General features: G+C 51.9%; 1 protein-coding gene across 9 annotated transcripts; it reads left to right on the forward strand.

Moving 5' to 3' along the window:
* On the forward strand, window positions 1–25,609 carry Slc22a18 (solute carrier family 22 (organic cation transporter), member 18). 9 transcript variants are annotated; one of them, XM_006508510.3, is made up of 11 exons: window positions 1–112; window positions 2,345–2,580; window positions 5,560–5,657; window positions 5,995–6,155; window positions 6,665–6,797; window positions 17,087–17,199; window positions 18,021–18,128; window positions 19,081–19,217; window positions 23,226–23,327; window positions 23,585–23,705; window positions 25,360–25,609. In XM_006508510.3, exons 2-11 carry the CDS (start codon window positions 2,473–2,475, stop codon window positions 25,545–25,547), a joined length of 1,269 nt encoding a protein of 422 aa, XP_006508573.1. In that variant the 5' UTR covers window positions 1–112; window positions 2,345–2,472; the 3' UTR covers window positions 25,548–25,609. The 9 variants fall into 9 exon arrangements, with proteins under 9 accessions (XP_006508573.1, XP_006508577.1, XP_006508578.1 ...); NM_008767.3 differs by having other exon boundaries at window positions 64–112; window positions 19,117–19,217; NM_001042760.2 differs by lacking the exon at window positions 1–112 and adding an exon at window positions 1,402–1,513 and having other exon boundaries at window positions 19,117–19,217.
* Window positions 25,610–26,198: the final 589 nt, after the last annotated feature.

Consider the following 26,198-nt stretch of genomic DNA (forward strand, 5'->3'; position numbering starts at 1 on the left):
TCACAACCAGGAAGTGCCCCACCCCTCTGGAGCCTGTTCAGAACAAGCACAAAAGCTAGAATCATTCGGCCTGGCCTGCCGGTTCCCCCACAACTGCAAGCTCTGCTTGTGGGTAAGTAGCCTGCTCCCATTGCTGTTTATTATGAACGCTGGAGGACCTTTGGCCTTCCCCAAACTATCCTGAGGCAGTCTTACTCAACCCCCAAGCTCTGCCCCCAAAACCCTGACACCAATAAAGATGTCACCTGCACACTAGGTAAGAATTAACCCCATCAGGGAGCTGACCTGACAGGAACTATCCCTCACTTCTACCCCCATGGACTTCAGAAGGGCCTGGACTCTGGACCCCAGGAGTCCTGAGATTCCTGGCCTCAGAGTCCTCTCCTTTCCATAATCAGCCTCCCTCTCATCCCTCATGGAAGCCCTGGCTAACTGGGTCTCCTCCAACCCTCCGGGAGCTGGGATGGGTTCCTACAACCTCTTGGCAGAGGAACTGAGAACACTTAACATCCACACCTGCAACACATCTCCCATCCCAATTTTCAAGGTGGAATCTACCCCAAGCATACGGCACATACCTGGGGACAGACAGAGCCTTGGGCCTGATCCATTGGTTAGAATGCCAATAGCCATGCCTCTAACTGCCCAGTTTGAGACATGTTCTCACTGGGCATCCCTGGGCACCCTGTCCCAGTTCCTCCCTTTTCTGATCTGCTGAGCTGGGGTGTGCATGCAGCAAAGGAGATCTGATTTTCATGTTGTGGCCTGTGACTTGACCCTACTCGGCTGCAAGGTAGAGAGGTGGGGTGGGCGTGTAAAAGAGCGTCTGGTTTCCTAGCAGTGATCAATCTGTCTGAAGATGAATGAATATGGATAGTACTGGTCAGGGCCAGAGTGTTGACCCTCCAGAAATGTGAGAACAGGACAGACAGGGGGAGGGGCATTTCTATAGCTTCCAGAAGCCTTTTGGTCAGTGGAGAGAGATTTGGAGCACAAGAACTGCCCACACAAGTGTAGTATCACTGTGCCTCTCCTGGCTTCTGCTTTCCCTTCTTCTGGATCCCAGAGCCATACCCCCTCCTCTTCCTCCTCCTTCTTCTCCTAGTCTTCACTCTCCAACCCTAAATGAACACCCTGTGGTGCTTGAGTGGTCAGAATTCCAACTTCCTTGGAACCAGAGTCCAGGGCAGGGCTGAGGCTTAACACTGGGAACCTCGCAAGCCCCGTGGGGGGGGGGGGGGAGCCTCAGGAGGCGTGTCTTGATTGGCCAATGAATGCTCAGAGACTGTGTTGCGGGCTAGCCCAGATCCCAGGGTGGGTGGAGCGAGCTCCGGGGCGGGAGAACTAGCCCTGGTGAAGTGGGAGGACCCAAGCTATTGTGGGGTGGGACCTTTCCGGGTCACTAAGGAAGGGCCTCTATCAAGAAACACCTGGGAGGGCTCATCCACCCGAAATACACCCACTCTCTCCCGGAGAAAGCAGGAATACACCCACTCTCTCCCGGAGAAAGCAGGTACCCGAACCCAAGATGCCTACCTGGGTGCAGCTCGGGGCCCTTGATGGGATGTCGGGCGAAGGCAGTGGGGCCCTAACGGTGGAACCAGGGATAACTTTCTCTCTCTCTCTCTCTCTCTCTCTCTCTCTATATATATATATATATATATATATATATTAGATTTATTTATTGTATGTGAGTACACAGTAGCTGTCTTCAGACACTCCAGAAGAGAGAGTGTGTCAGAATTTGTTACAGGTGGTTGTGAGCCACCATGTGGTTGCTGGGATTTGAACTCAGGACCTTTGGAAGAACAGTCACTGCTCTTAACCGCTGAGTCATCTCTCCAGCCCAAGGCAAAACTTCCAAAGGGGCTCATACTGGCCGCAAAATCTGGTTCCCACCCGTGGAGGAAGTTAGGAGGGGGGAAAACACACTACTGTGAGGCTGAGCTGCTCTGCAAGAATGAGGTCTGAAGAACTGAGCTCTTTGTCCCCGCAGTCTCTACTCCACTGCAGCTCCAGACTCCAGAGCTGGAGGCAGGTCCCTGAAGAAGGAAGATGGGGCCAAGAGAGCCCCTGCATAATGACTTTACATCATCCCTGTAGCCACCAAAAGCAATAGCCAGACACCACACCTGCCTGCATTTCCTCTAGAAATAAGGCATGGGGTGTCCCCGAGGAAGACACCAGGGCTGGTCCGGATGTCCCTTTCAGGTGGAGGTGCACCCCTGCAGGGTCGGATGCCCGCTGGTGGGGAGGGCAGCTGACCCACTCTTGAAGGTCGAGGTAGCTGGAGAAGCCCGTGAGCTCCACAGTCAGCCACTGTCTCCTCCCTCTCCTTGCACAGGCCACCCCTTCCACCCTGGTGAGTCAGCACCCGGCCAGAATCAACAGGACTTTTGCCCCTTGCCCGCGGCAAGGCTTGCCCTGCTCTGGTTCAGGTCCCTCCAGGACTCTGGATACTGTCTGCCTGGGATGTCTGGCAGCATGGCTGCTCTGCCCCGGCAGGGGATCATCATACTCACCTATGTGCTGGCAGCCCTGGAGCTAACGTGTCTCTTCATGCAGTTCTCCATCCTACCAGTGAGTAACACCCATACTCCTCACCAGAAGCCCCACACTGCCTTCCTGCTGGGCAATGGCAGGGAGTGAGGAGGGGTTCCATACTGGATACATTAAGGATCCTAGGAACTGGGGCCATTGATCACCCATCATCACCACTTCTGCCCTTCTTGAGAAAGTACCCTCCTCCTGTAGCCACCCTCATTTGCTACCTCCCATCTTGTTCTTTCAGAGCACATCTGCCTGACACCTGCTCAGCTCTTGTCCCAAAGGGATGAATGCAGTCCCAGTTCTTTCTGACATTATGTCTGTCCATACCTTTGTCCTGCTGGGCATCCCCTCTGTGTTCTTATGTCCACCCTAGATAGCTTATTCCATATCACCCATTCCATTGGTTTCTCTCTCGCCCACCAAAATATGAGGACCGGGACTCGATCCCACAAGAGCCTTGCTGAGCAGCACCTGGATCAGGGAAGGGTGGGGCAGAATATTCACTGTTGACTACAGAGTCACACCCACCCACACCCTTTGGTTCATTCCTACTTTTCACTATCTTTTAGTCACTCAACAAGCCTTTATGGGGTTGGCCCACAAGGTGGCAGCATCTAAGAGAGCTTAGAAATCAGAGGATGACTGTCCATCTCCTTTTCCCATCTAACCTGGGTCCACAGACCACCTTTAAGTGATCCCTCAGAGATTCTCAAAGCCCAAGCTGGCTGGAGTATTGGGTTGAGGTTGGTTCTGGGGCTAGGCTTGGACCCCACTCAGTGTATGTACCTGGCCCTCAGTATGGTCAGCAGGCCAGACTAGGCAGAAGTGAGATGCCCAAGCACACAGGAATTTGGATTGAAACCAAACTCTGCTCACATTATTATACCCAAAAGTCCAAGGTTCAGGAAACAGAGAAAAAGGTCTGCTAAGACCAAAAGGGATAATCTAAATCCTGGCTCTCTGGTCCCCCACTCCCTGCTCCCTGGAGCCCAGAGGAGCAGAGCCGACCTTGCAGGCAACTGGGGATATGGGTTAGAGGTAACTCTGGCCTTTGTAACCATTCTGGGAGTGGCAGATACTTCCAGCTCAGGACCCCACCCTTCATCATCCCACCTATGTACAGCTCTGCTCACTCACATATAGCAAGGGTCACCAATGCAGGCCTCCTTCCTGAAATGTGGGAGGGAGCCTGGGTAGGAGCCTTACCGTGCTTCTCATAAAAGGAGGGTTGGTACCAGGACCTAGAGTGGCTCCCAGAGAAGGCCCCGGTTGGCCAGCCTATCCTCATTAAGTCCTGTAAGCGGACACTGGACTGTGATGCAGCGGGGGCACAAAGGACCTACAGCTGGCCCTCAGAGCTGATGGCTGGTGGGGTTTGAGTGGTGATGGCTTAATGGTTACACTGTGCAGTGCAGGAAGAAACGGTTGGGAGTGAAAAAGGGTGAGGGTACTGGGGGTCTGAGGGTACATGGCAGATTTGAGGGGTCAGGAAATTTTGGTTGAGAAGGCAACGTAAGAGTGGAGGACTGGAGGCAGACAAAAGCATTGCCAGTGCAAAGGCCCTGGGGGTAGTGCTGAGTCTGCGGCTACAGAGGAGGCATTGAGGTCCCAGGACCACACCAGTCAGATGCTGAAGAGATCCCAGAGTGGTTAGGGAAAGCTGTGGAAAGGCGAGAAGGTGGCAGATCTTTGGCATGTGACGGTGAGAGAAAGGAATTCAGAGATGACACTAGGACTTTGGACCCAATCCCAGGAGGACAAAGATGCTACCAGCGGTGAAGAAACATTCGGGAGCTAAGAGCACTGGTTGCTTTTACAAAGGATGGGGGTTTGATTCCCAGCACCCACATGATGCCCCACAATCACTTGGAACCATAGTCCTGGGGATATGATGTCCTCTGTGGGCACTACATGTATGTGGTACACAGACTATATGCCAGCCAAACAGTCATACACATAAAATAAAATGAAAGAAAAAAATAAATAAAAGAAACAGTGGTCAAGGAGCCAATCAGGACTAAGGAGGACAAGTGCTCGGCGATTGCTACACTCGCTTTCCTGGAGATGATTTCAGGCATGGTACAAAGCAAAGGAGGCATGCTGGCAGTGGGAAGAGGCCTGGGGCTCTCTCAGTGACAGCCTAGGTAGGAGACCCAGGGCAGTCTAGGCACAGGGTCACAGAGAAAGAAGCAAGCCACCTGAGTCAGGTGCCAATCAGAGGGGCCTGTTGGAGTTGCCCTGAGCTGGACCTCGTGAGGAGAGAGGAATGAGGAAAGCAGCCGCTTCAGGCAAGGTGAGAGAGAACACAGCTGGAGCAGACACAGGCGCTAAGGAGGGCTGAACAGGGAGGCACTAAGGAAGAGTCTTTGTTTAATGACCTTGTTGGAAAGGAGGCCTACCAGGAAGGCCTCAAGAGAAGAGAGGGGGACTGAAGGAGTGTTATCCTTGGCATGAGGCTGAAGACTCAGGTAAAAGACGGTGGGCCAAGATGTTGGGCGGAGGCACAGGTTTGGAGGGAGACAGTACCTCGGGCTTCTGAAATGCAGCTGAGGTGGGGATAAAATCCTGGGGTTCCAGGACTGCTTGGGTCCTCTATAGAGGCTCTGTCACCTCACTTCTCCTATCAGATAGTCACACGCGCATACGCACACACACACACACACACACACACACACACACACATGAGGGGTTGAGTCCTAAGGAATTCACAGAGCAGACTGTCTTGCTGGGCAGTGGGCCACATCTCAGAAGTTATGAAGGGGTTTGGGGGCAGTCGCTTGCTGGCCAGGGGACAATGCTATAAAGCTTTGAAGACAAAATATTAAGGATGGACGTTGCTCTGTGGCCCACTTGAAGTGTGTCCTGCACAGGGGGTAAGCCAGAAGTTTTTGGCTAGGGAGGAGTAGCAGAGTCCCCATGGAAGGCCTCCTCTCCCATGACACTACCCACTGCTCCTCCCACCCCTGCCTGTCTAAGGAGACCTAACTCCAGACCCTCTTTGTCTTTCAGTATCTGTCTCGGACACTGGGCCTAGATTCTGTCTCCTTTGGCTACCTACAGACAACCTTTGGGGTGCTTCAGCTGTTGGGTGGGCCTGTGTTCGGCAGGTATAGTATGTGAGGGATGCAGGTCTCTCAGCCCACAAGAGCCATTACCACCCCTAAAAGCCTGCGTCCTAACAGGTCCTCAGCATCCCTGTTCAATGCCCCTGTTCAATGCAGGAGAGGTCCAGCCCCTGGTAGACTTCCAAGCATCCTTGGTGCCACACTAGTGGGACCTCTCCACTCCAACTGATGGGCCTACAGCCTTGGTTTAAGCCCACGCACGTGACCACATACTCCCTGGGTGGTCCTTCACCAGCATCTCAGCCTACCAGCAGGCCTGGGTGGGGAGTGAGGGTAGGGGCCCCTCCCTGCTGGGAACTGACCAGCCCTGTGGCCTCAGGTTCGCAGACCAGTGCGGGGCAAGAGCGGCACTCTCACTCTCCTTCCTGGCGGCCTCTGCTCTGTACCTGCTCCTGGTGGCCTCCTGTAGCCCAGCCCTGCCTGGTGTCTTCCTGCTCTTCGCCTCACGCATACCCTCTGCCCTCATGCACACACTTCCAGGTAGGGATTGCTGGGCAGGCCTAGCTCTAAGCCGGTAGAGGGAAGAGACCAGAATGTGGCTTCAGGTAGGGGGCAGGTAGCCGGTGAATAGGATAAGAGTGGTGGTCTCTGGATGGAGAGGTGGTGTATGGTCGGGAGCAGGCCAGATTGAGAGTGGAGAGGTGTGCTGGGCAGTGGTGGCACATGCCTTTAATCCCAGCACTTGGGAGTCAGAGGCAGGTGGATTTCTGAGTTCGAGGCCAGCCTGGTCTACAGAGTGAATTCCAGGACAGCCAGGGCTACAGAGAGAAACCTTGTCTCGAAAAACCAAAAAAAAAAAAAGAGTAGAGAGGTTTGTAGAAATGTGGCCTGAATGGAGGTACTGTGGAAGGGGCTTTGGGTATACGGTCTGGGTGGAGGGGCTGTGGGGCGTGGCCAAGTTGAAGGAGCTTGGGAGCGTGGGCTGAACCCCTGGGTGGGCTCTCCACAGTGAGGAGTCGTGTCCAGCTCAGCCCCACTCCCACCCACAGCCGCCCAGATGGTCATCACTGATCTGACAGCGCCCACAGAGCGGCCCGCAGCACTGGGCCGGCTGGGCCTCTGCTTTGGCATTGGAATTATCTTCGGCTCCCTACTTGGCGGGACCCTTAACACCGCATACGGGTAAGTGACCTAGCAAGATGGGAAGTCATTGGACAGGTGGCTCGACCTTGGACAATCGGCCCAGCAGCAACCACCCCTCTTGAAACTTGGTTTCCCCACCTAAATAACAAGCATTTGGGGGGCCAGCCAGCATGCAGGGTGGATGGGGCTTTGGGGTGGCGTCGCCAAGAGGGAGTTCCACCAGGGGGCGCTACAGTGACGGCCGTGAGCCCAGAAGTGCCGCGTCGGGGAAAGCTCCCCAGTAGAGCCCTAGCTAGCTATGTGTAGAGTGCTGGAAAGATGCCCCAATACATGATTCTAGGATGGTCTGTGTGGGTTGTCCCACTGCAGGGGACAGGCCCAAATATCTTTAAGTAGCTGAGAGGCTCTTGGGAGAAAAGCCTCCCCGAACTTAGCACGCTCCCTCGCTCCTTGCCCCAAGCCTCCTGCACCACTCTGAGTCAGACCTTAAGAGACCGCCCTTACCTGCCTGTCAATCACCCCAAAATCACATCAGCTGTGGTTCTGGGACAGGCGCCTCATCTGGCAGGGGTGTGTGCTCCTGGAGAGAGCTTTCCTAGAGCCTAAATTTTTGTGCTTTTAGAGGGACACTTCTGTCATGACAAGGCTTTCTTACCTTGGATAAACAATGCCAGTCGTAGGTTCTCAGAGTTTTGACTTACTCCCCAAGCCAGGGCCTCCTGAAGGCCTGTAACCTAGGCTCCCAAATTTCCTCAGACCTACCCCAATTACAGTAGAGGTATCTGGGTCATGGTTGAGCTCAGACATCCAGGCATGGGCTGACTCCGTGACCCTCTTACAGCATGGTTCCAGGAATGATCTGTGGTGGACTCTCCTGTCTGTCTGTCCCTGCAGTGGGGACAGACACAGCTTGGCAAGAAGGTCTCCAGGGACACATGGCAGGGCACATTGACATGGCTCTGAATGTCCTCTTAGCATGTGAGTGGGGGCCTGAGCTTCTCTGCTCAGCGGTGTCAATTGAACATCTAATAAGTGTCCCTGGGGTTTAAGATTCTGGGGCACAATAGAAAATAAGACAGTCCAAGTCTCTAGAATGTCTTAGAAATAGGTCTAGGGTCCTAAGAAAATGGCCAGCAAGGCAAAAGATTTGTTTCATTTCTGCTCTTGCTCTTCTTGCTCCCGCTCTGTCCTCTGGTCCCTTCCCCCCACACACATCCCCCCCCCCCCCCCGTGCTCATGGCCGGCTTCTACTTCTCTACACTCTCTCTCTTTCTTGCTGCTGCCGTTGTCTGTCTCTACTACCCTCTCAACTCCCCTCCCCATACCCTGAATAAACTCTATTCTATACTATTAAAAAAAAAAAAAAGGTTTCACTTCTGTGGAAGGGGTCATAGTCACAGCCAGCCAAGCAGGTAAACCCACCACTGGGACCTTCCTAGGGTTTTCCTCCTAATGCAAAGGGGCCCTGTGCCTCACTGTGAGTGCTCAGAGCTCCTCCATCTGGTGTTTTTACGTCGAACTCAGTGTTCATACATGATTGGCTGGTTTAAAGCAGTGTAGTTGATAAGCACAATGCAATTTTGAGCAGAATTCCTGAACTTGAGCACATATTTTGATTTCAAGAAGCGATTACCCTGGGGGGGATTTGGGTTTGGGCCAAGCAGCTTCTCTACTCTTTTCTTTATCTTTTCTATTAAAACGAAAAAAAAAAAAAAAAACAGGGTCTCGCTATGGAGAGCCCTGGCTAGCCTGGAACTTGCTATGTAGACCAGGCTGACTTCAGCCTCACAGAAATTTATCTGCCTCTGCCTCCCAAGTGCTGGGATTAAAGGCATCCAGCTCTTTTACAGTGTTTTTGGTTTTTTATGAAGTTTTGTTTTATTTAATGGATTGATAGAAAAGATGGTACATTTCCCATGGATGTTATAAAGTTGAATTGAGCTATGTGAGATACAGAAAGAAAGGACTCAGGATTGGGGTGTGGGGGGAGGGGGATAGGTGATCACCTGGATTTCTAAGCGGGTGAATTTTGAGTAGAAACTCGAGAAAGGAGTGAAGCAAGTCAGTGAGGGTGTACAGACCCCAACGTGCAGAGAACCGAGGTGGCCCAGTGGCTGCAGGGGCTGAGGAAGGGGAGGAGTCAAGCCATGGAGGGAGCAGGGAAGAACACACACAGGGAGGTGGGGGTGGGGTGGGAATGGGGACGGCTGAGTAAGAACAGTGACTGAACCAGAGACGGTCATGAGGTCCGGGACAAAGAACAGATTCTGGCCTGTTTCTGCCCATGGGTGGGAGGGAAATGCAAACTCAAGTCTCAGCACTAATTATGCAATCCAAACTGGGCTTGCCCAGTAGGGTCTGAGCAGCTGGAAGTCCCATGGGAACTGTGGAGCACCAAAGGACTGTGGAGCACCCCTTCCAGTGGTGGACAGTGAACACTGCGTCCCCAGGGGTGCCCTGGATGCTCCTGGCCTTTCAAGTTTAGGAGGCAGGGGAGCTGAGGGCTGTGTGCCTTGCAGAAAACAGGGACCTAAGCTGCAATAGCAAATCAGCTCAGACCCAGAAGGGGACAAGGATTTGTTCCCATGTCCTCTGTGTTGGGGTTCATAGGTGGGCCACAGGAAAGAGGAAAGAACAGAGGGGTCAGAAAAAGCAGAGTATGGTTGTGCAGAGGAGATGTAGGTACCCAGGGGTAGGCAACGTTCATGGGGCCACACTCCTGCTGCCAGAGGCAGGGATGCATTCCCTTACCTCCACATGTTTTCTTACCTGTGGTGTGGGCACTGCAGGGTTGACCTCACCCTCAGACACTGAGCAGCCCTGATGGGGCACAGGCACTGTCAACCACACACTTTCCACTAGCAGTCTGCCTGTCCAGCAGTCTGCCTGTCTGTCCAGCCCCTTACACACCCTTTGTCCTCAGGTGCATTTCCTACATCCCATCACTGACTCAGAGGACACCGCTCGCTCCTTCTTCCCTCTCAGCTGCTCCCAAGATGCTCTTCTCTGCCACCCCACCCAGAATAGTCTATCAGCCGCACTGGCTCCTTTTATCCCAAGATCCCTCTATAAATCAAGACGTTTCTATAGAAAGCGATCGACCTCAGCATCTAATTTGATGAGTTGGGAAACTGAGATCTAAGAAAGGAGGCAGTCCAGTGCCCAGACCTGGGGGCAGTGCACAGTGACAGCGGGGGACTTCAAGTTGTCACATGTAAGACGGAACCCTCATGATCAGACCTCAAGCTGTGCAAAGCTGCAGGAGGTCCATGGAAAGATCTCTCTTGTGGCTTATGGCTGGGGAATCTGTCCCATTCAGATGTGACTCGTCACACCCATAGCCAAGCAGCCCTCTGGGATTCACACAGCTGTGTGATGGTCCCTCGTGTGTTTGTGAAGGCATGGAGGCCTAGATATTTAACCCATTTGCAGTCACTTCTCATTCCCATAGAGGCCAGGGAGGCAGCCCTAAGACCCGGACTTCCTTATCTTACCCTTCTACCTTCCACCCCACACTCCACACCCTAAGCTCTGTACCTGACACCTGACTTTACCTCAGGCAAAAGACACCTAGACCTTACCCTCCCCTTCCTTGATGGTAATCAAGCCCACATAGGGGTCTCCCTGTCCCCTGTCTCTCTGCCCACTTCTGGGAGCCTGTCCCCTTGGAAGAGCCCAACCATGCCCATCTCTGAAGCCTGGGGCAGCAGGGAGGAGGAGGAAGTAGACTCAGCACTGGTGTAACTGGTTTGAGACAGCCTACTGCTGAGGACCAGGAGGCTGAGCTGCCCAAAGAGGGTCCTGAGCTCAGAGCCACTTACCCACACATCAGCATATGGGGGTGGCCCTGTGACTTATCACCCTGAACCCCAACATCTCACAGCCTGTGGTTGGACTTAGAGAGGGTTGTGAGCCATTGGCCCTCAGGGCCCAGTTTAAGTATTAAGAATGTGCTCTAGGGTGGGTGTGGGGGAGCACCCTCATAGAGGGATGGGAGGATTCCAGAGGGATGACCAGGTACAGGGCCAGAGAGGAGCTGGGTGCCTGGTAATGGAGGCAGAGTCCTGTAAACAAAATGACCAGGTTATTTGAAAAGATCCAAGGGTTAAAAGTAGCCAGAGCCAGGAAGATGGGAGCAAGGTCCGAGTATTTGGGTGTGATGAATATACCCTTCATATTGTCTCAGGAGCCACCATCAGTATGGAGCACAAGACCTATGTAGTCCTGTAGTCCCCAATGGCCATTTTTGTAAAACCCCTGCTATTTGGGGTACTAGCCATTTGGAAGCAGATATGCCTTCGGTGATTCAGGAGGATCAGGCCTGGGGGTTGGGAGTGAGGGCTGCCCAAGAGGGTCAGATTTCATTCTTTTGAAGGTGGAGCCATCAGGTTTACTGATGGGTATCAGGAGAAGACCCTAAGAGACAATATGAGATATCTAAGTTCAATCCTGAGGGCTGTGGAGGTGAAGTCAGTGACCAAGATCTGGGACAACAATGACTGGCAAACAATGACCGCCCATGAGTGGTCCCTGTAAGCCAGTGGTACCCGACTTTCCTAATGCCGTGACCCTTTAAATATAGTTCCTTACATTGTGGTGACCCCCCAAACATAACTTTGTTTTGTTGCTACTTCATAACTGTAAGTTTTGAAGCTTTTGAAACTGTTACTGTTATGATTCATAATGCAAATATCTGAATAGGTTGTTTGACACACACACCCCAAAAAGGGGTCGAAGCCCACAGGTTGAAAATCACTGCTTGAAGCAAAGCTGAGGTGGTAACTAGCCTCAACTGTACCCTCTCCAGACCCAAGCTTGCAGATCCCAAAGGGGTTCAGACAAGGAGGCACATAGAAGACAGCTGCTGACGAATCATGCAAACCCAAGGGGAAGTGACCCAGGTCCACAGCAAAAGGAGACTTTCTTTACCTGTCCCAGTAAGGCCATCTAGCCCATCATTGGCCCAGCTGGGCCTGTAGCCTAAGAGTCTGGGCTCTAAGTCACCCACAAAGAGCAGGAATTTGAGCAGTCGCCACCAGGTCTGGTAGGGCTGCAAAATATCTAAGCCCACAGACCCTGAGGGTCAGGTTGCCCAAGATAACAGTGGCCACCTGCAAACCCTCCTGGATACCAAATGGTGTTGTGACCCCTGCGCATACCCAGGACATACCACACTTTGGTTGCAAAACCTTATCTGGTCCCTGAGGCCTTAGAGCATAGGCCTTTCAAATCCAGGGAGGAGGGGAGTTATTCCTTACCCCTGGAGTCTTCAAAGGCCCCTCACCCATCAAGTCTTCAAAGGCTCCAGGCAAGGTCATTTGGTTGGAGTCCTATGTCACAATGGAGAGGTGGGAAAAGGATCTGGGAGGGAGCCCCAGGCTAGAAAGCGCTAGGGTAATGTGATTGGAAACTTGTTTGGGGGTTATAAGAGCGTCCCACCTGGAGGATTTTTGTTTTCAGATATATCTTAGCCATGGGGCTTGAGTGCTTGGCACATACAGGGCAGGTGGTGCAGGTGGGTTTCTCACTGAGCCCCAGGCTGGGTGTTCAATGGTGCTCTGGAGTCCCCTGCCCCACTTCTTATGAAAGACACCATATGCACACTCTCCTCTGAGTTACGAAAGAGAAAATGTGTAGCTGAAGGCCTTAAGTCACACCTGCATGCTAGCTCCTGGCACCAAGGACCTTGGCTCTACCGTCCCCTCTCAGAGCCTCGAAGACATTGGGCAGGGGTCCAGAGTGGTGAGGAAGGAATTACCATCCTAGAACACAGCAGGAACCCAGATACGGTTGGGCAGAGTCTAGGCCAGGCAGAGGGCTGTGGCTACCCTCAGCGTTCAAGACAGGCCCTGGAGAAGAGAGCAGTGACTATTGTTTGCTGAGCTATGGCCGCAGTGCCAGAAGCCCCCAGAGCTGGCAGATCAGTGTGGGTAGCCAGGGGTACCATAGGAAGCCAGGGGTACCGTAGGAAGTCAGGGGTACTGTAGGAAGCCAGGGGTACTGTAGGAAGTTAGGGGTACTGTAGGAAGCCAAGGTTACTGTAGGAAGCCAGGGGTACCGTAGGAAGTTCAGGGATACTGTAGGAAGCAAAGGGTACTGTAGGAAGCCAGGGGTACTGTAGGAAGCCAGGAATAGACAGGGATGTGGTCCAACCTTCATTTGCAACTGAGGAAATGCAGTCGGGTAGCCAGGGCAAAGACGGGAAGTGTCCATGGAGGACTGCAGTTCTCTGACAGAGATATCCATATGTATACACATTCAGTTTCCACTTGTCCAGTGGATGGAAAGAAGGGAACCAGGGGCAATGAGAGGCTGAGCTGATGTCCTTGAAGTCTTGGCTCAACTTAGAAAGAAGAATAAATAAAATGTGCCAAGTATGATGGCAAATGCTTTTATATTTATATTTTTATTTTTGTTTGTTTGTTTGTTTGTTTGTTTTCGATGTATCCTTGGCTAGCCTCAAACTCACAGAGATCCACCTGTCTCTGCCTCTTCACCACTATGCCCGGCTGGTACATGCCTTTAATTTCAGCACTTGGGAGGCAAAAGCAGGAAGATCTCTGTGAGTTTTAGGCCAGCCAGGGCTACATAGCAAGACCATGCCTCAAAAGAAAAAAAAAGAAAAGAAAAGAAAAGAAAAGAAAAGAAAAGAAAAGAAAAGAAAAAAGAAAGAAAGAAAGAAACAAATAAACGAAGAGGACCTGGGTTAAATTCCCAGCTACCACATGGCAGTTCATAACTGTGACTCCAGTTCTAGGGGATCTAACACCCCATACAGACATGCATACAGGCAAAACAGCATGAAATAAAAATAAATTAATCATAAAAAGGGGACCTGCATAGTAGCGCATGTCTTTAATCTTAGCACTCTGCAGGCAGAGGCGGGCAAATCTCTGCTTTTGAGGCCAGCCTGGTCTATAGTGTGAGTTCCAGGACAGCTAGAGCTACGCAGAGACCCTGTCTTAAAAAAGAGAAAAGAAAGGAGAGAAGAGAGAGGAGGGGAGGGGAACAGAAAAGAAAGAAAAAGAAGGAGAGAGAGAGAAGAGGTAGAAAATGAGGCACAAAGAGCATCCTGTGCAGTGTGGCCTTGCACCTGTGCAAGTCAAAAAGAGGGACCCTGAGGGAAGCTTGCTGAGTTACATTCTGGGGTGCAATAATCTCAAGGCCCTGGAGTGGTGTCACAATACCCCGCAATCTTGGAAGCCCTAGGGTTCAGCTGCTCTACAATTTTACTTCTTTTTTAGGAAAAAAAATGTAAGATGTAATTTTATCCAGACAAGTCTTAAGCAGGTGAGAGAAGTAGGTGGCTCTCCGCAAGTCTGTAGCCTACTGGGTCTACACAGCAAGTACTACACCAGCCAGGGCTCTATAGTCAGCCATTACTAAAGTGTGTGTGTGTGTGTGTGTGTGTGTGTGTGTGTGTGTGTGTGTGTGTGATTTCTTTACTTACTTAAGTTTTTGTTTTGTTTTGAGACAAGGCTTCTCCGTGTAGCCCTGGAATTCAGAAATCTGCCTGTTTCTATCTCCTGAGTACAATTATTTATTTTTATTTGTGTATTGATGCCACGTGTGAGTGTGAAGCCAAAGAAATTAGAGAATGGTGTCCTAATCCCTGGAGCTGGAGTTTTAGGCAATTGTGAGCTGCCTGATTTGGGTGCTCAAAATTATACTTGGGTCCTCTGAGAGAGCAATAAGGACTCTTAACTGCTGAGCCAGCTCTCCAGCCCCTGACTTTTTTGTATTACATTGTGTTTGTCTGGGGGGAGTGAGGGAGGGAGGGAGGGAGGGGGAGAGAGAGAGAGAGAGAGGGAGAGAGAGAGAGAGAGGGAGAGAGAGAGAGAGAGAGAGAGAGAGAGAGAGAGAGAGAGAGGGCAGGAGGAGTGAGCATGTACTAAGGTATGCTTGTCAAGGTCAGAGGACAACTTGCAGGAGTCACAGTTCTCTCTTTCTCACATGTGGGGTCTGAAGCCTAAACTCCAGATACCTTTACTCTCTGAACCATCTCACTGGCTCAGGGGTTCACTCCCCAGGCCGCAGTACTGGGGATTGAACTCAGGGCCTTGCATACTCTAGGCAAGAACATTAGCACTGAGCCACACAGCCCCACCTCCAGTGCTGGTTTTCCTTCTTGCCTGTGCTTTCAGTGTTCTGTGTCTGTGGAGCCCTGAACCCTGAGACAGTGGCTACCAGCTTTCATGGGCAGCAGTCTATTCAGGCTCTGAGAGACTTGTGGGCTTAGGTTCTCCTTAGACCCAGGACCTGCTTTTCCAGGGAAGTACTGGCCTTTAGGTTCTCTGGCCACCACTCAGAAGACAGGATCTGAGAAGGCACTTATTACGACCCTCGCTGGTCATGTTTCCTAAAATAGTATTGTGGGTGCCCACCTGCCCCTGGGAGCTTCGAGAGCATCTAATTAAAAAAGCAAGTTTTAGGGCCGGAGAGATGGCTCGGCGGTTAAGAGCTTTGACTGCTCTTCCAGAGGTCCTGAGTTCAATTCCCAGCAACCACATGGTGGTTCATAACCGTCTGTAAAAGAATCTGATGCTCTCTTCTGGTATGTCTGAAAAGCAGCTACACTATACTCATATAAATATAATAAATAAATCTTTAAAAGAAGGAGGAGGAGGGGGGAGAGGAGGAGGAGGAAGATGAGGAGGGGGAAGAGGAGGAGGAGGAAGAGGAGGGGGAAGAGGAGGAGGAGGAAGAGGAGGGGGAAGAGGAGGAGGAGGAAGAGGAGGAGGAAGAGGAGGAGGAAGAAGAAGAGGAGGAGGAAAGTTTTATCCTCACCTGGCCAGGCCTCTTGCAGTGCTGGTGGGGCTTAGAGACCAGCAGCCAAAAGAAAGGCCTCTGAAGTGAACCACTGGGAAGGGTGTTCCTTCAAATGTCAGCCATCACTTCTTGCCAGTCCTTTGGGCAGAAAGAGGTCTCACTCTGAGGTCTAGGAAGGGGTCCACTGAGGAACCAAAACAACCAGCATGAGATGTGCAATTGCCCTGAGTAGGTAGGGAAACACCCAAGAGAGATGTGCCAGCCCCACACCAAAGAGAGCTGTTGAGATCCAGTCTCTGTTAATGGCCCTGATAGCTTCCTTGTTACCTCCTGCCTACAGATGTACATCATAATTATTGCAAAGCTACCTGTGTATGCCTGTGTTTGAATATGGTGTGCCTCTGTGTGAGAGAGACATGCTCTGTATTGGGAAGCACATGTCTGTGTGTGCATGTGCCCATGTACACACACTTCTGGCTATGATTGGGGAGGAGTGCAGGCAGCTTGAACTGGTCTTCGTTGGTAGCTTCAGAGCTTTTCCAAGGCCCTGACTTGCACTCACGTCTGTTCAGAAGCCTGAACAGGGCCGGTATGGGATGCTGCGGAGGTCTGGGGCAGTACTTTGGCAGTCTGTGTGAACAACTGCTCAAATTTACCTGCTAGACCTTCAGTGCAAGGTCCAGCCTAGGTCTATCTGCTCATGAGGTCCAGAGTCTAAACATTTGGTAAAGAGTACCGTGCTGAAACCAGGGACTGGCTGGGGGAAAGGGTCCATGTAGTGCTTAGGAGCTCACGCATCTAAGAAGGAAAGAGTGTTACAGGCTAGGGTCCTTGGCTAGCCTAGAGAAATCCCCACTCAGGACAGGTTGAGCTGGGTGCTAGAAGAGACTATGAAGTCTGAAGGACCAGTTCCCAGGTGCCTGTGTTTCCCAGAGGGGCAGGTTCTACTGGACATATTGGATTGTTCCATGACTCCTAGCAAGGCACCAAGGGAGCAGTGAGTCTCTGGCAGGCAAGAGGGTTTCCTACAAAATCATTTACTAGGGACCTGAGACACAGAACCCAAACTCCCCCGATCCTGGCATGCCCTGCCTCCTAGAGTATGGACAAGGGTCTTTTGAAGGAAGAAAGGTGATTTCTTAGAGGCTACCAAGTGGCCAGCCTGTCCTCACTTGGAGAGGACTCTGCACCTGGTCTCGGTTCTCTAAAGCCTTCCTCAGGGATACCCACAAGCTTATCTGACTCTGAGGAACCTGGGAAGCAACTGCGCCCTGAGCAAGGCCACTTTACCTCCCTCAGCAGTGCCGCGCAATTCTCCCCGGGCTCACATACTGCTCCACCCCCCACCCCACCCCACCCCCACCTCCCAGAGCCTGCGGGGCTTGCATGCTGAGGCATCTGCCATTTGCTAAATGTGCTTTAAGGGATCAAGTAGCAGGGACTGAGCACCCTTAGTAGGTGAGGTCTTAATTGAGCCAAAGGAGCAAGGTGGGGGTGGGGAGTTGCTTCAGAGAGAATCCATACAACCGCATACCATATGACCCTGGCTGTGTCCTTAGGATCCAGTGTCCTGCCATCCTGGCTTTTGTGGTCACCCTCCTAGGAGCTGTCCTCAGCTTTACCTGTGTCCCTGCTACCACCAAGGAGGCCAGTGTCCAGTCAGCTCCTCAGGGTAAGCCCCACCTGCCCACAACTGGGTTAATGGGCACCACCTTGCCCAAGAAGCCAGTATCCTGGTATCTCTACTGGGGATGGAGGGAAGACCTGACAGACATGGGGTTCAAGGGACTCAAAGAGGGAATGTGATCTCCTCTGCACTTCTTGCTGCTGATTCCTGGTAAGTCAAGCTGAGCACAGTTATGGGAATCAGGCAAGCCAAGGTCCTAAGCAGGGAGGCAAGTCTAGAAAAGCCAGGGAATACACAGGAGACACAGGGGGATGGGGTGGCTACTAGTGTCTGAGGTGCTGAGTGTCCAGAGCCATGTGAGGTTACTGCCTCAGTGGGTGAGAAGGAAGTGAGGCACAGAGGAAGCAAATATAGGCCAGGCTAGCTCTTCAGAAGGGTCAGTCACCTCTGTGCCTCTGCCCAGTGACTAACATGGAGACTAAACTGGGCAGACTCCTTAGGACAGGAGGTTATAATTCAAGAAGAAAGATTAGGGCCCCAGGGGACACCTAGGCATAACTGGGAGCCGGTGGCTGAGAGTGTCCTGGGTGTGAAGGCATGCCTCTCTGACTACTACTGCCTTCCAACTGGGCTGGGAGCCACAGCCCTTATCAAGAAGGTTGAAGATCTAGGAATGCACAGAACTACCTGATGCCAGGTGCATCTTCTCCTGAACACCTGCTTGGCCAGCGTGTGGCCTACTGCCCCACCCTCCAGAGGCTGCGGGAGAAAGCTGCCAAGAGAGTAGTCAGCTCTAAGCATGAGGGACAAGGCTGGAAGCCAGAGCCCCACAACAAGTGTTCTGACTGATATCCCCTGGTGGCCAGGTGGAACCAAGGCCAGTGTATTTGACCTGAAGGCCATCACCCGCCTGCTACTGCTGCCTAGAGTGCTGCCTGTATTCCTGGTCAAGGTAATCTCTGGCCTCCCTTCAGGTGAGTCACACTCCCCCACCCCCACTCGTGTCTCCGGTCTGAGATGACCAAGGCTGGGGACCCAGGTCTAGGTGATGCTTTGTTCTGCCTGAGTCCTTATTGTCCAGTTACACCTGTGGGGGCTTCCAGCACACCCTGTGGGAAGGTTTTAGTTATATGCTAGCACAAAGGGGGAGCAGGGAGGCTGAGTCCTCCCTGCTGTGCTCTGGGTCCCCTTCTGAATTGCTACCACAGGGCCTCACACACAGCCCACAGACTCCTAATCATCATTAAGCCTCACCATTCAGGCCTGGATTCCAGAGGGTACCACATAGGTCTGAGAGGCACCCAGATTCTAGAGACTCTTGCTCTAACCATCCATCTGATGAAGGAACACAGGACCCCATATACAGTCTGCCCAGCTTTGAATTGCCATAGTGACACCACTGTTCAGAGACCACCACAGTCTGAAGGTTTTGTTTGTAGTACTGATAATAGAATCCAGAGCTTCACAAAATCCAGGCAAGGGCCCCCACCACTAGTCTATTCTCTTTATCGGCTCAGAGGTACTAAAATTTCACAAGTTCGGCTCCTTCCTCACCCGGAAGCTCTGTGGCTATGAAACACCAGACTGAAGCCCCTGGAAGGGCTGGAAGGGACCACCAAGAAGCTGCTCCCCCTGACAGCTGGGAAAGGGTCCACCCATCCAGGCTGTGCATTTCAGCTACAGTGTCTGGAACCTGAGAAACACACCTTCTCCAACCCCCAACACACATACTTACATGTCAGGGGCCTCTGAGGGCTCCTATGACTCCCTGGGTCTCCATCCTGGCACCTTGTAGCTCACCTGGACTACTTACCAGCAGTCCCCCAGGGAGTCACCTTCTATAGAGTCCCAGGTGGTGTTACATGTCCTCGATAGTCAGGCAAGTCCCCTAGCCAGGTCACAGAAGGGAGCTGTGTGCCTCACCAGGGCCTGGCATCACGGCTGGTCTGCTCCTCTACCCAGGACTCTTCTTGGTGATGTTTTCCATCATCTCTATGGACTTCTTCCAGCTGGAGGCTGCACAGGCTGGCTACCTCATGTCCTTCTTCGGGATCCTCCAGATGGTAAGTGGGCATGAGCAGGGAGGACTCAGTTTCTCAGCATCAGCCTCTGGGAGCGGCCACCCTGGCTTCCTCCTTAACCACCTGGGGTGTCTTGTCTTGAGTGACAAAGTACCTGTGGAGAAACACACACAGAGAGAAAACACTCAGCTCCTGGCTCTCCATCCTACAACATGTCGATCCAGTGCGTGCCTCCATGCGGGGCGGTAGACAGGACTTGGAGGGACTGAAGATAGAGAATGGAGGACTTATAACGGGATTCTGCCTGGGGTTAGCGTCTGTCCTCCCTAGCTGGGTAACATAGCAAGCTTCCAGGTTCCCTTTCCTTTCTTAGTCAAGTGATACTAACTACAATACATGTCCCATGAGGTGGCTGGGATGTCCTAGGCAGATCCTGGGCCCTTGAGGATTTCCTCAGGAGCAAAGCATAGTCATCTAATATACTATCCTTTTAGGAGCTAGGAGCTTCTGGTTGCTGGGGACTCAGGGATACCCTTGGGCTAGTTTGAAGTAGGGGGTTGAGTATCCTCTCAGCCAGCCCCTCAGGGCCTCCTAGCTCCAAACCCAAGGCCAACATAGTCAAAGCCAGCTATGGTTCCTATTGGCATTTGACCGACCCTGGGTGGCAGAGACAAGTGGTGATGTGCGGCCCTGGCCCAGTATGGCTTGACTGTCTAACCGCGGGTGCACAGGAGTAGCTGCGACTAGCAGAGAAAGGGGTCCAGATTACTCTGGAAGCTTAGTGGCATTCCTGACACCTCTGGGACATCTGTTCCCTGAGTATCCGTCCATGCCCAGAGCTGGTCTACTCCCTGGCCAACCCCCCTAACCAAGGACAAGGAAAGTCTCTAATCTGCACCAGCAAGAAATGACACACTGTTGGAGATAAAAAGAAATAAACAAAACCCACAATACTGACCCATGACTAAGCAGACCTTCGTTCAAGATGGATTGCTTGCTAGGAATACAGCTTAGTGGGTAGAATGCCTGCCTGCCATGTGCAAAGCCTGCGTCCCATCCTCAGCACCTCATAAACCAGGCATGGTGCTGCAAGCCTGTGATTCCCAACCCTCAGGAGACAGAGGCAGGAGAGCATCAGAAGCTCAAAGCTATCCTTTACTACATAGCAATTTTTAGTCTAGATTGAGCTACAAAATACCCTTACTCAAAAATGAATGAATGAATGAATGAATGAATGAACGGACGAATGAATGAGCTGCTCGTCACTTGCTTGCAGCCAGACCACATGAGCCTGTACTCATTTGAAGTCTAAGCCCTTGGAGACCTTTGGGGACAGACTCTTCTAGGATCTATGGTTATGGTCACCTGAGACTGTGGCACATTAGTGTGGTAATCTAGGATTGTTGCAGAGGTTTCAAAAGAAGAGTATGGCTTAGGAACCTGGCACAAGGCAGGGAAGGGGAGCAGAAGAGCAGGTATCAGAGCGCTGGGCCCTATGACCAGCAAGGAGTGGGTAGACTTGTGCCCTTGGGAAGAGGGTAAGACTGAGAGCCAGGCATGTCCCAAGTACATCGGGAAGAAGAAAGATGCCGTTCAAGCCGTATCATGCCTACTTCATATGCTCCTACAGGTTCCCAGAGTCTGGGGGCTCTGGGGAGTGGCATACAATGAGTCCTAAGGTATGGAATCAGGATCATGGCACCAGCAGGTTTGCAGACACCCCTCCCACCTTGTTTTTTTTGTTTTTTTGTTTTTTTGTTTGTTTGTTTGTTTGTTTGTTTTTTTAAGCCTGGGTTTCTCTTTGTGTAGCCCTGGCTGTCCTGGAACTCTGTAGACCATGCTGACCTCAAATTTAGATATCCACCTGCTTCTGCCTCCCAAGTGCTGGGATTAAAGACATGCACCACCACTGCCCAGCTAGCAGACCATATCTCTTAAGGACCCCTCAAGAGAGACTCCTATGGTAGCCCTGATACCTCATTGTCACCCGGCGCTATTCTAGGATGCTAGCCATTCAGAGGGCGCTGAGGTGGGGACAGTACGGTGCTACTAGGATAGCAAATAAGATCCTGAGTAAGAAAGAGAAAAAGGGGAAGAACACAGGTAGAAGAAACAGCAAGGAATGGAGGAGTGGATGATGGATGGGTTAGGGTCAGGGATGTGAGCTCCATGGGGACAAAGACCCTGGGAGGACCACACAAGGTTTTGGTGACATTCACAGGGAAGGGTAGCCTGCTGGTCTACTGGGAATAGTAGGGAGTCTGAGTAAAGGAGCAGGGACCATAGGCTTTAGCTGCTTGGTAGAGGGGCAGCAGCAGCAACTGCCTTGGTTAGGTGACTGGGCATGTGACAAGCCAGAGGGTACAGTTGGGAGGACTGAGGGAAAGTGGCCCTTCTTGGCTGGCTGACTAACTCATTGTTTTGTGAGATAACGGTGAGGTTCGCATGGCGTCTAGAAGCTTATTTTCAACTTAATGGGGAAGTTGAGACTGGGGCGGTTAGTCAGGATGTAGGTCCAAGTGGCTGAGGCCAGTATTAAATGCTTCCATAAAACCAGTCTAGAGAGGATTTGTTTTTCTAAGACATTGATGGTTCTGTAAGAAGCAACCAGGTTCTGCCCAGCATAAGTAGTGGTTGTGGCTGGACCGGTTTGGGCTCTAGAAGCCTGGGTCCAACCCCCATGAACCTTGACAACCACACTGGCCCTAGCAGCCTGACAGCACCTTGTTCTGACTTTATTCAATCCTGTTCTTTGGGCCCACACACTTCCTTCTCCCATAGAAACAGGCACTTCCTATCTGAGAAAGGAGATAGGGAACCTCACCCGGGCTACCTGGCCTGCTGAGTCACGTCTCTGGTGTCCCTGAGTCTCTCTCTCTTTTCTTTCTTTCTTTTTTTTTTTTTTTTTTCTTTTTTGAGAGGAACCTTTGCTCTGTGATCTTGTGGCTTTCTAGGAACCACGTGGTTCAGCATTGCAGTGCCTGCTGGGGGTGGAGGGACTCTCAAGGGATGCAGATGGTGAGGGTCACCTAGTCACCAGTCCAGAAGTCCCCTTCCCTTGAAGGAAGGTATTATCAGAATTGTCAGTGTCAGAGCTAACTAAGGTCCTGGAGCCCTAACAACTTTGGCTCAGCTGCTTATCCTCAATAGGTTGGCTAAAGAGTTAAAAGCAGAGAGAGGAGATTCATTCAGTGCAACCACAGCGGGAAGAGAAACAAAGAGGTTCAATGACCCTCTTGTTTATCTTTGGGTCCAGAGATGAGGCTCAGGCTTAAACAGAGGGCAGGAGGAGTGCAGAGCTAAGAGTCCTGGTCAGGGTGTGGTCTTGCCCGTCACTGACCCATCACCGTCTCAGCTCCAGTCTCTCCTGCAAGGTGGTCTGACACGTTCTCAGAGCTCTGGGGGGGGGGGGTCTCTAAAAGACAAGCTCCCCTCTGTCTGGCTCCAGACTTCAGCCTTTCCCTCCCCAGCGTGAGACTCTTGGGGCAATTCCAATGCCTTGGGGTCCGTTGCTTTTGTGGTCTGGTTGCCAAAGAGAGGCTCACATGTGTCTCTTTTGGATATTGTCTCTCCTTCCAGAACTCTTTCAGAAGACCAGGCCAAGGTCTATCTATACCAGTGGTTCTTCGTCTTCCTAAGTTTGTGACCCTTTAATTTAGTTCCTTATGTTGTAGTGACCCCCAACTATAAAACTATTTTCATTGTTGGTGAAACATGCCTTTAATCATAGCACTTGGGAAGCAGAGACAGGCTGATTGCTGAGTTCGAGGTTAACCTGGTCTACAGAGTGTGTTCCAGGGTAGCCAAGGCTACACAGAGAAACCCTGTCTCAAACAAACAAAAAAAAAAAAAAAACTTTTTTTTCTTGATACTTCATAGCTGTAATTTTGCTACTGTTATAAACTGTAATGTAAACATCTGTGTTTTTCAATGGTCTTAGGAGACCCCTTTAAAAGGGTCATTTGACATCCCCCCTCAAAGGGGTTGAAATGCACAGGTTGAGAACTGCTGGTTTAGACTGTCTTTCCCTCCCCACACCACTCTTCCTAGATGATCCAAGGCCTGGTCATTGGGAGGCTGAGCACCCATTTTCCAGAGGAAGCCTTGCTGCGATCCAGTGTGCTGGTCTTTGCTGTTGTGGGACTGGGCATGGTGAGAGCACACACACACACACACACACACACACACACACACACACACACACACACAGAGCTGTCTTGTGAAGCAGGTCTCGGGCCATCCTCCATCCATGTCTTGTGTGTGCCCATGTTCCTGGCCTGCCTCAGGCACTGTCTCTCCTCCCCAGCCCAGACATCTTCCATGGTGGAGCACTGTGGGTGGGACCTCAGGGTGGGCTGCCTTCTAGCTTTGTAACCTGCTCAGCATGGCCCTGCCCATTGTTCCGCCAGGCGCTGATGTCCAGTGTGCTCCATTTCTGTTTTCTGATGCCTGGGCTGGTATTCAGTCTCTGTACTCTCAACGTAGTCACAGACAGCATGCTGACCAAGGCTGTGTCCGCTTCAGACACAGGTGAGCCCCAACATCCAAGATTCCTCCCAATAGACTGGGCCAGATAAGATGGGGGGTGGCAAGAAAAAAAAGAGTCTTGGCAAAGATCCTGCCCCCTTCCTCTGACAGTCCAGAGTCAGGCAGGGGCACAGGTAGAGGGCTTCCTGGAGGAGGCATTTGACTTGGCTCTAATCCATTCCAGAATTTCACTAAAAAGAACAGAGTTCAGAGGTTTTGTCCAGGAAGGACGGGTCAGATGAGCAAAGAAATGGACCTACAGGGGCCACTTAGGAAGACAGCTGGAGCTGGAGTGGTGAAGAGGCCAGACAGGGAGAACAGAAGGGAGACTTCCCAGTCCTTGACAACACAGTGGTCAGAGCTTCCTGAAGAGAGGGTTTGAATCCACACAGCCAGGGATGTCTCCTGGGCCTGACCTCCAAGGCCGTCTAGGGTAGTGGTAGTTACTCCACCAGGGCAGCAGCTCCAAAGGGCTGGAAGAGACATCTCTCTGGAAGGAGGAAGGGGGTGTTAAGACCAGGGGAGTGGAGGGCGGGCCTGACCAGGAGGAGCAGGCCAAGCCACCAAGGCCACGTCATGCCTGTGGCACCACCCCTTAGCTTTGGAAGAGCCAGCCTGGTTTACCTGGGAACAGGAGATGCAGAGGAGGCTGTAATTGCCCTGTCAGTTAATGTCTGCAGGCGAGTGGGCAGTGAGAGAGGCTGCGCCTGAGTTTCCCCACAGCAGGCTCTCAGGTGTGGGTGGAGCCTTACAGGCCCTTGTCTTGTTGCCAAGTTTAAAAGCCTGGTCTCGGAAGTCCCTGGCCAGTGAGCAGCAAAGCTTGGTCACCTTCTGGAGCAGGGTGAGGCAGATTGTGACTCCCATCTGGGGATGCGAGGTGAGATGGGTCCTCCGTGTCAGTGACTGAAGTCCTCCACTTACAGTGGCTTTAACAAGGTCCTGTGCAGGCATGTCCACACTAAGAAGCTGACCAGAGGCGTGGAGATGTGGGCTCACATGCTCAGGCGAGAACACTGGTGCTCTTAGCTTGGAACCTGTACAAATCTCTTTAGCCTGCCCAAAACCCTGGCCCTGCCCTCTGAGAGCCATTGAATCCACAGGAGGATGGTGGAGGGACAAGAAGAGGAAAGGCCATATGAGAGGCAGTAGGGATACCATGCCCAACTAGAACATCAGCCCTAGAACCCTACAATGGCTCAGAGGATCCTCCCTAGCCAAATTCACTGGCTATCTCAGTACCGTTTGGAGAAAGTGTGAGAGCCAGCACACTGGATGGATGTGGAGCGTAGACTATGCAGATCAGGTCTACAGGAACAGGTCTGGAAGGGTGTGGCCTATTCCTGACCTTTGACCCCTTTCTCAGACTCCTCCCCTGCCTAGGAAATAGCTAGAGCTGGAAAGAGGCTCAGCCCCATCCACACAGAGAAACTGACTGACCTTGTGGGAGGAGGAGGATCTGGGATTGGAATAGAAGGGTGCAGCAGGCGAGGGGCAGCTGTGAGGAGGATGGACGGGCCCTCTGAAAAGTATCTCAAGCCATCTGTGAACAATGTGCAGGGCAGGTTGGGATGGGCAGAAGGCTGGCCTATAGCCAGAAGGTAGGCACCCTGTCCAGAGACCTGCCCAGAGTCTGATTGCTATCCCCTCTTTCTCCCAGGGACCATGCTGGGCCTCTCTGCATCTGTGCAACCATTGACCCGAACTCTAGGACCCACCCTAGGTGGCCTGCTGTACCGTAGCTATGGTGTCCCCATCTTTGGCCATGTGCAGCTCATGGTGAACTTGCTTGTCCTATTGGTCCTTTGGAAGAAGCCATTGTCCCAGAAGGGAGAAAAAGCCCGGTGACCACAAAGCCCAGTGACTTGGCCCAGTCCGGCAATAAACTTAAGAACCTCTTCCTCTTAAAAGTTCTTTGGGCTTTGCCTAGATCTGTGGGTAGCAAGCCTGGCGGTCAAGGATGGAGCCAAGTGAGAGGGCTTTGTGGAGGAGGAACTACAGCTGGGCCCAAGGCTCTGTGTAGGGAGCACAGCCCCAGGTCATTAATCCAGGTCAGTTTAAAAGACTGGGGGCAGTTGTGCTAGTGCAAGCCGTTAATCTCAGAACTCAGGAGGCAGAGGCAGGCAGACCTCTGAGTTCAAGGTCAGCCTGGTCTGTATACTAACTTGTTAGTTCCAAGTCAGCTAGGGCTACATAGTGAGACCTTGTCTTTAAAAGGAAGAGGAGGAAGAAGAGGAGGAGGAGGAGGGGAATGAGGCTTGAGAGGGAGCTGTCAAAAACCAAGCATATAACCCCACCACCACCTTCCCCAGCTTTAAAGCTGCACCAGGGACACTGGCCTGGCCCATCAAGCCTGCTAAAGAGAGAGCCCAGGATAGCCAGGGCTACACAGAGAAATCCTGTCTTGAAAACAAACCAAAAAAAACAAAAACAAAAACAAAAACAAACAAAAAACAAGCAAACAAAACATGCACACACAATTAATAAAATGTATTAAAA

This window comes from Mus musculus, chromosome 7 (genome assembly GCF_000001635.26).
Source record: "Mus musculus strain C57BL/6J chromosome 7, GRCm38.p6 C57BL/6J".
Taxonomy (NCBI): domain Eukaryota; kingdom Metazoa; phylum Chordata; class Mammalia; order Rodentia; family Muridae; genus Mus; species Mus musculus.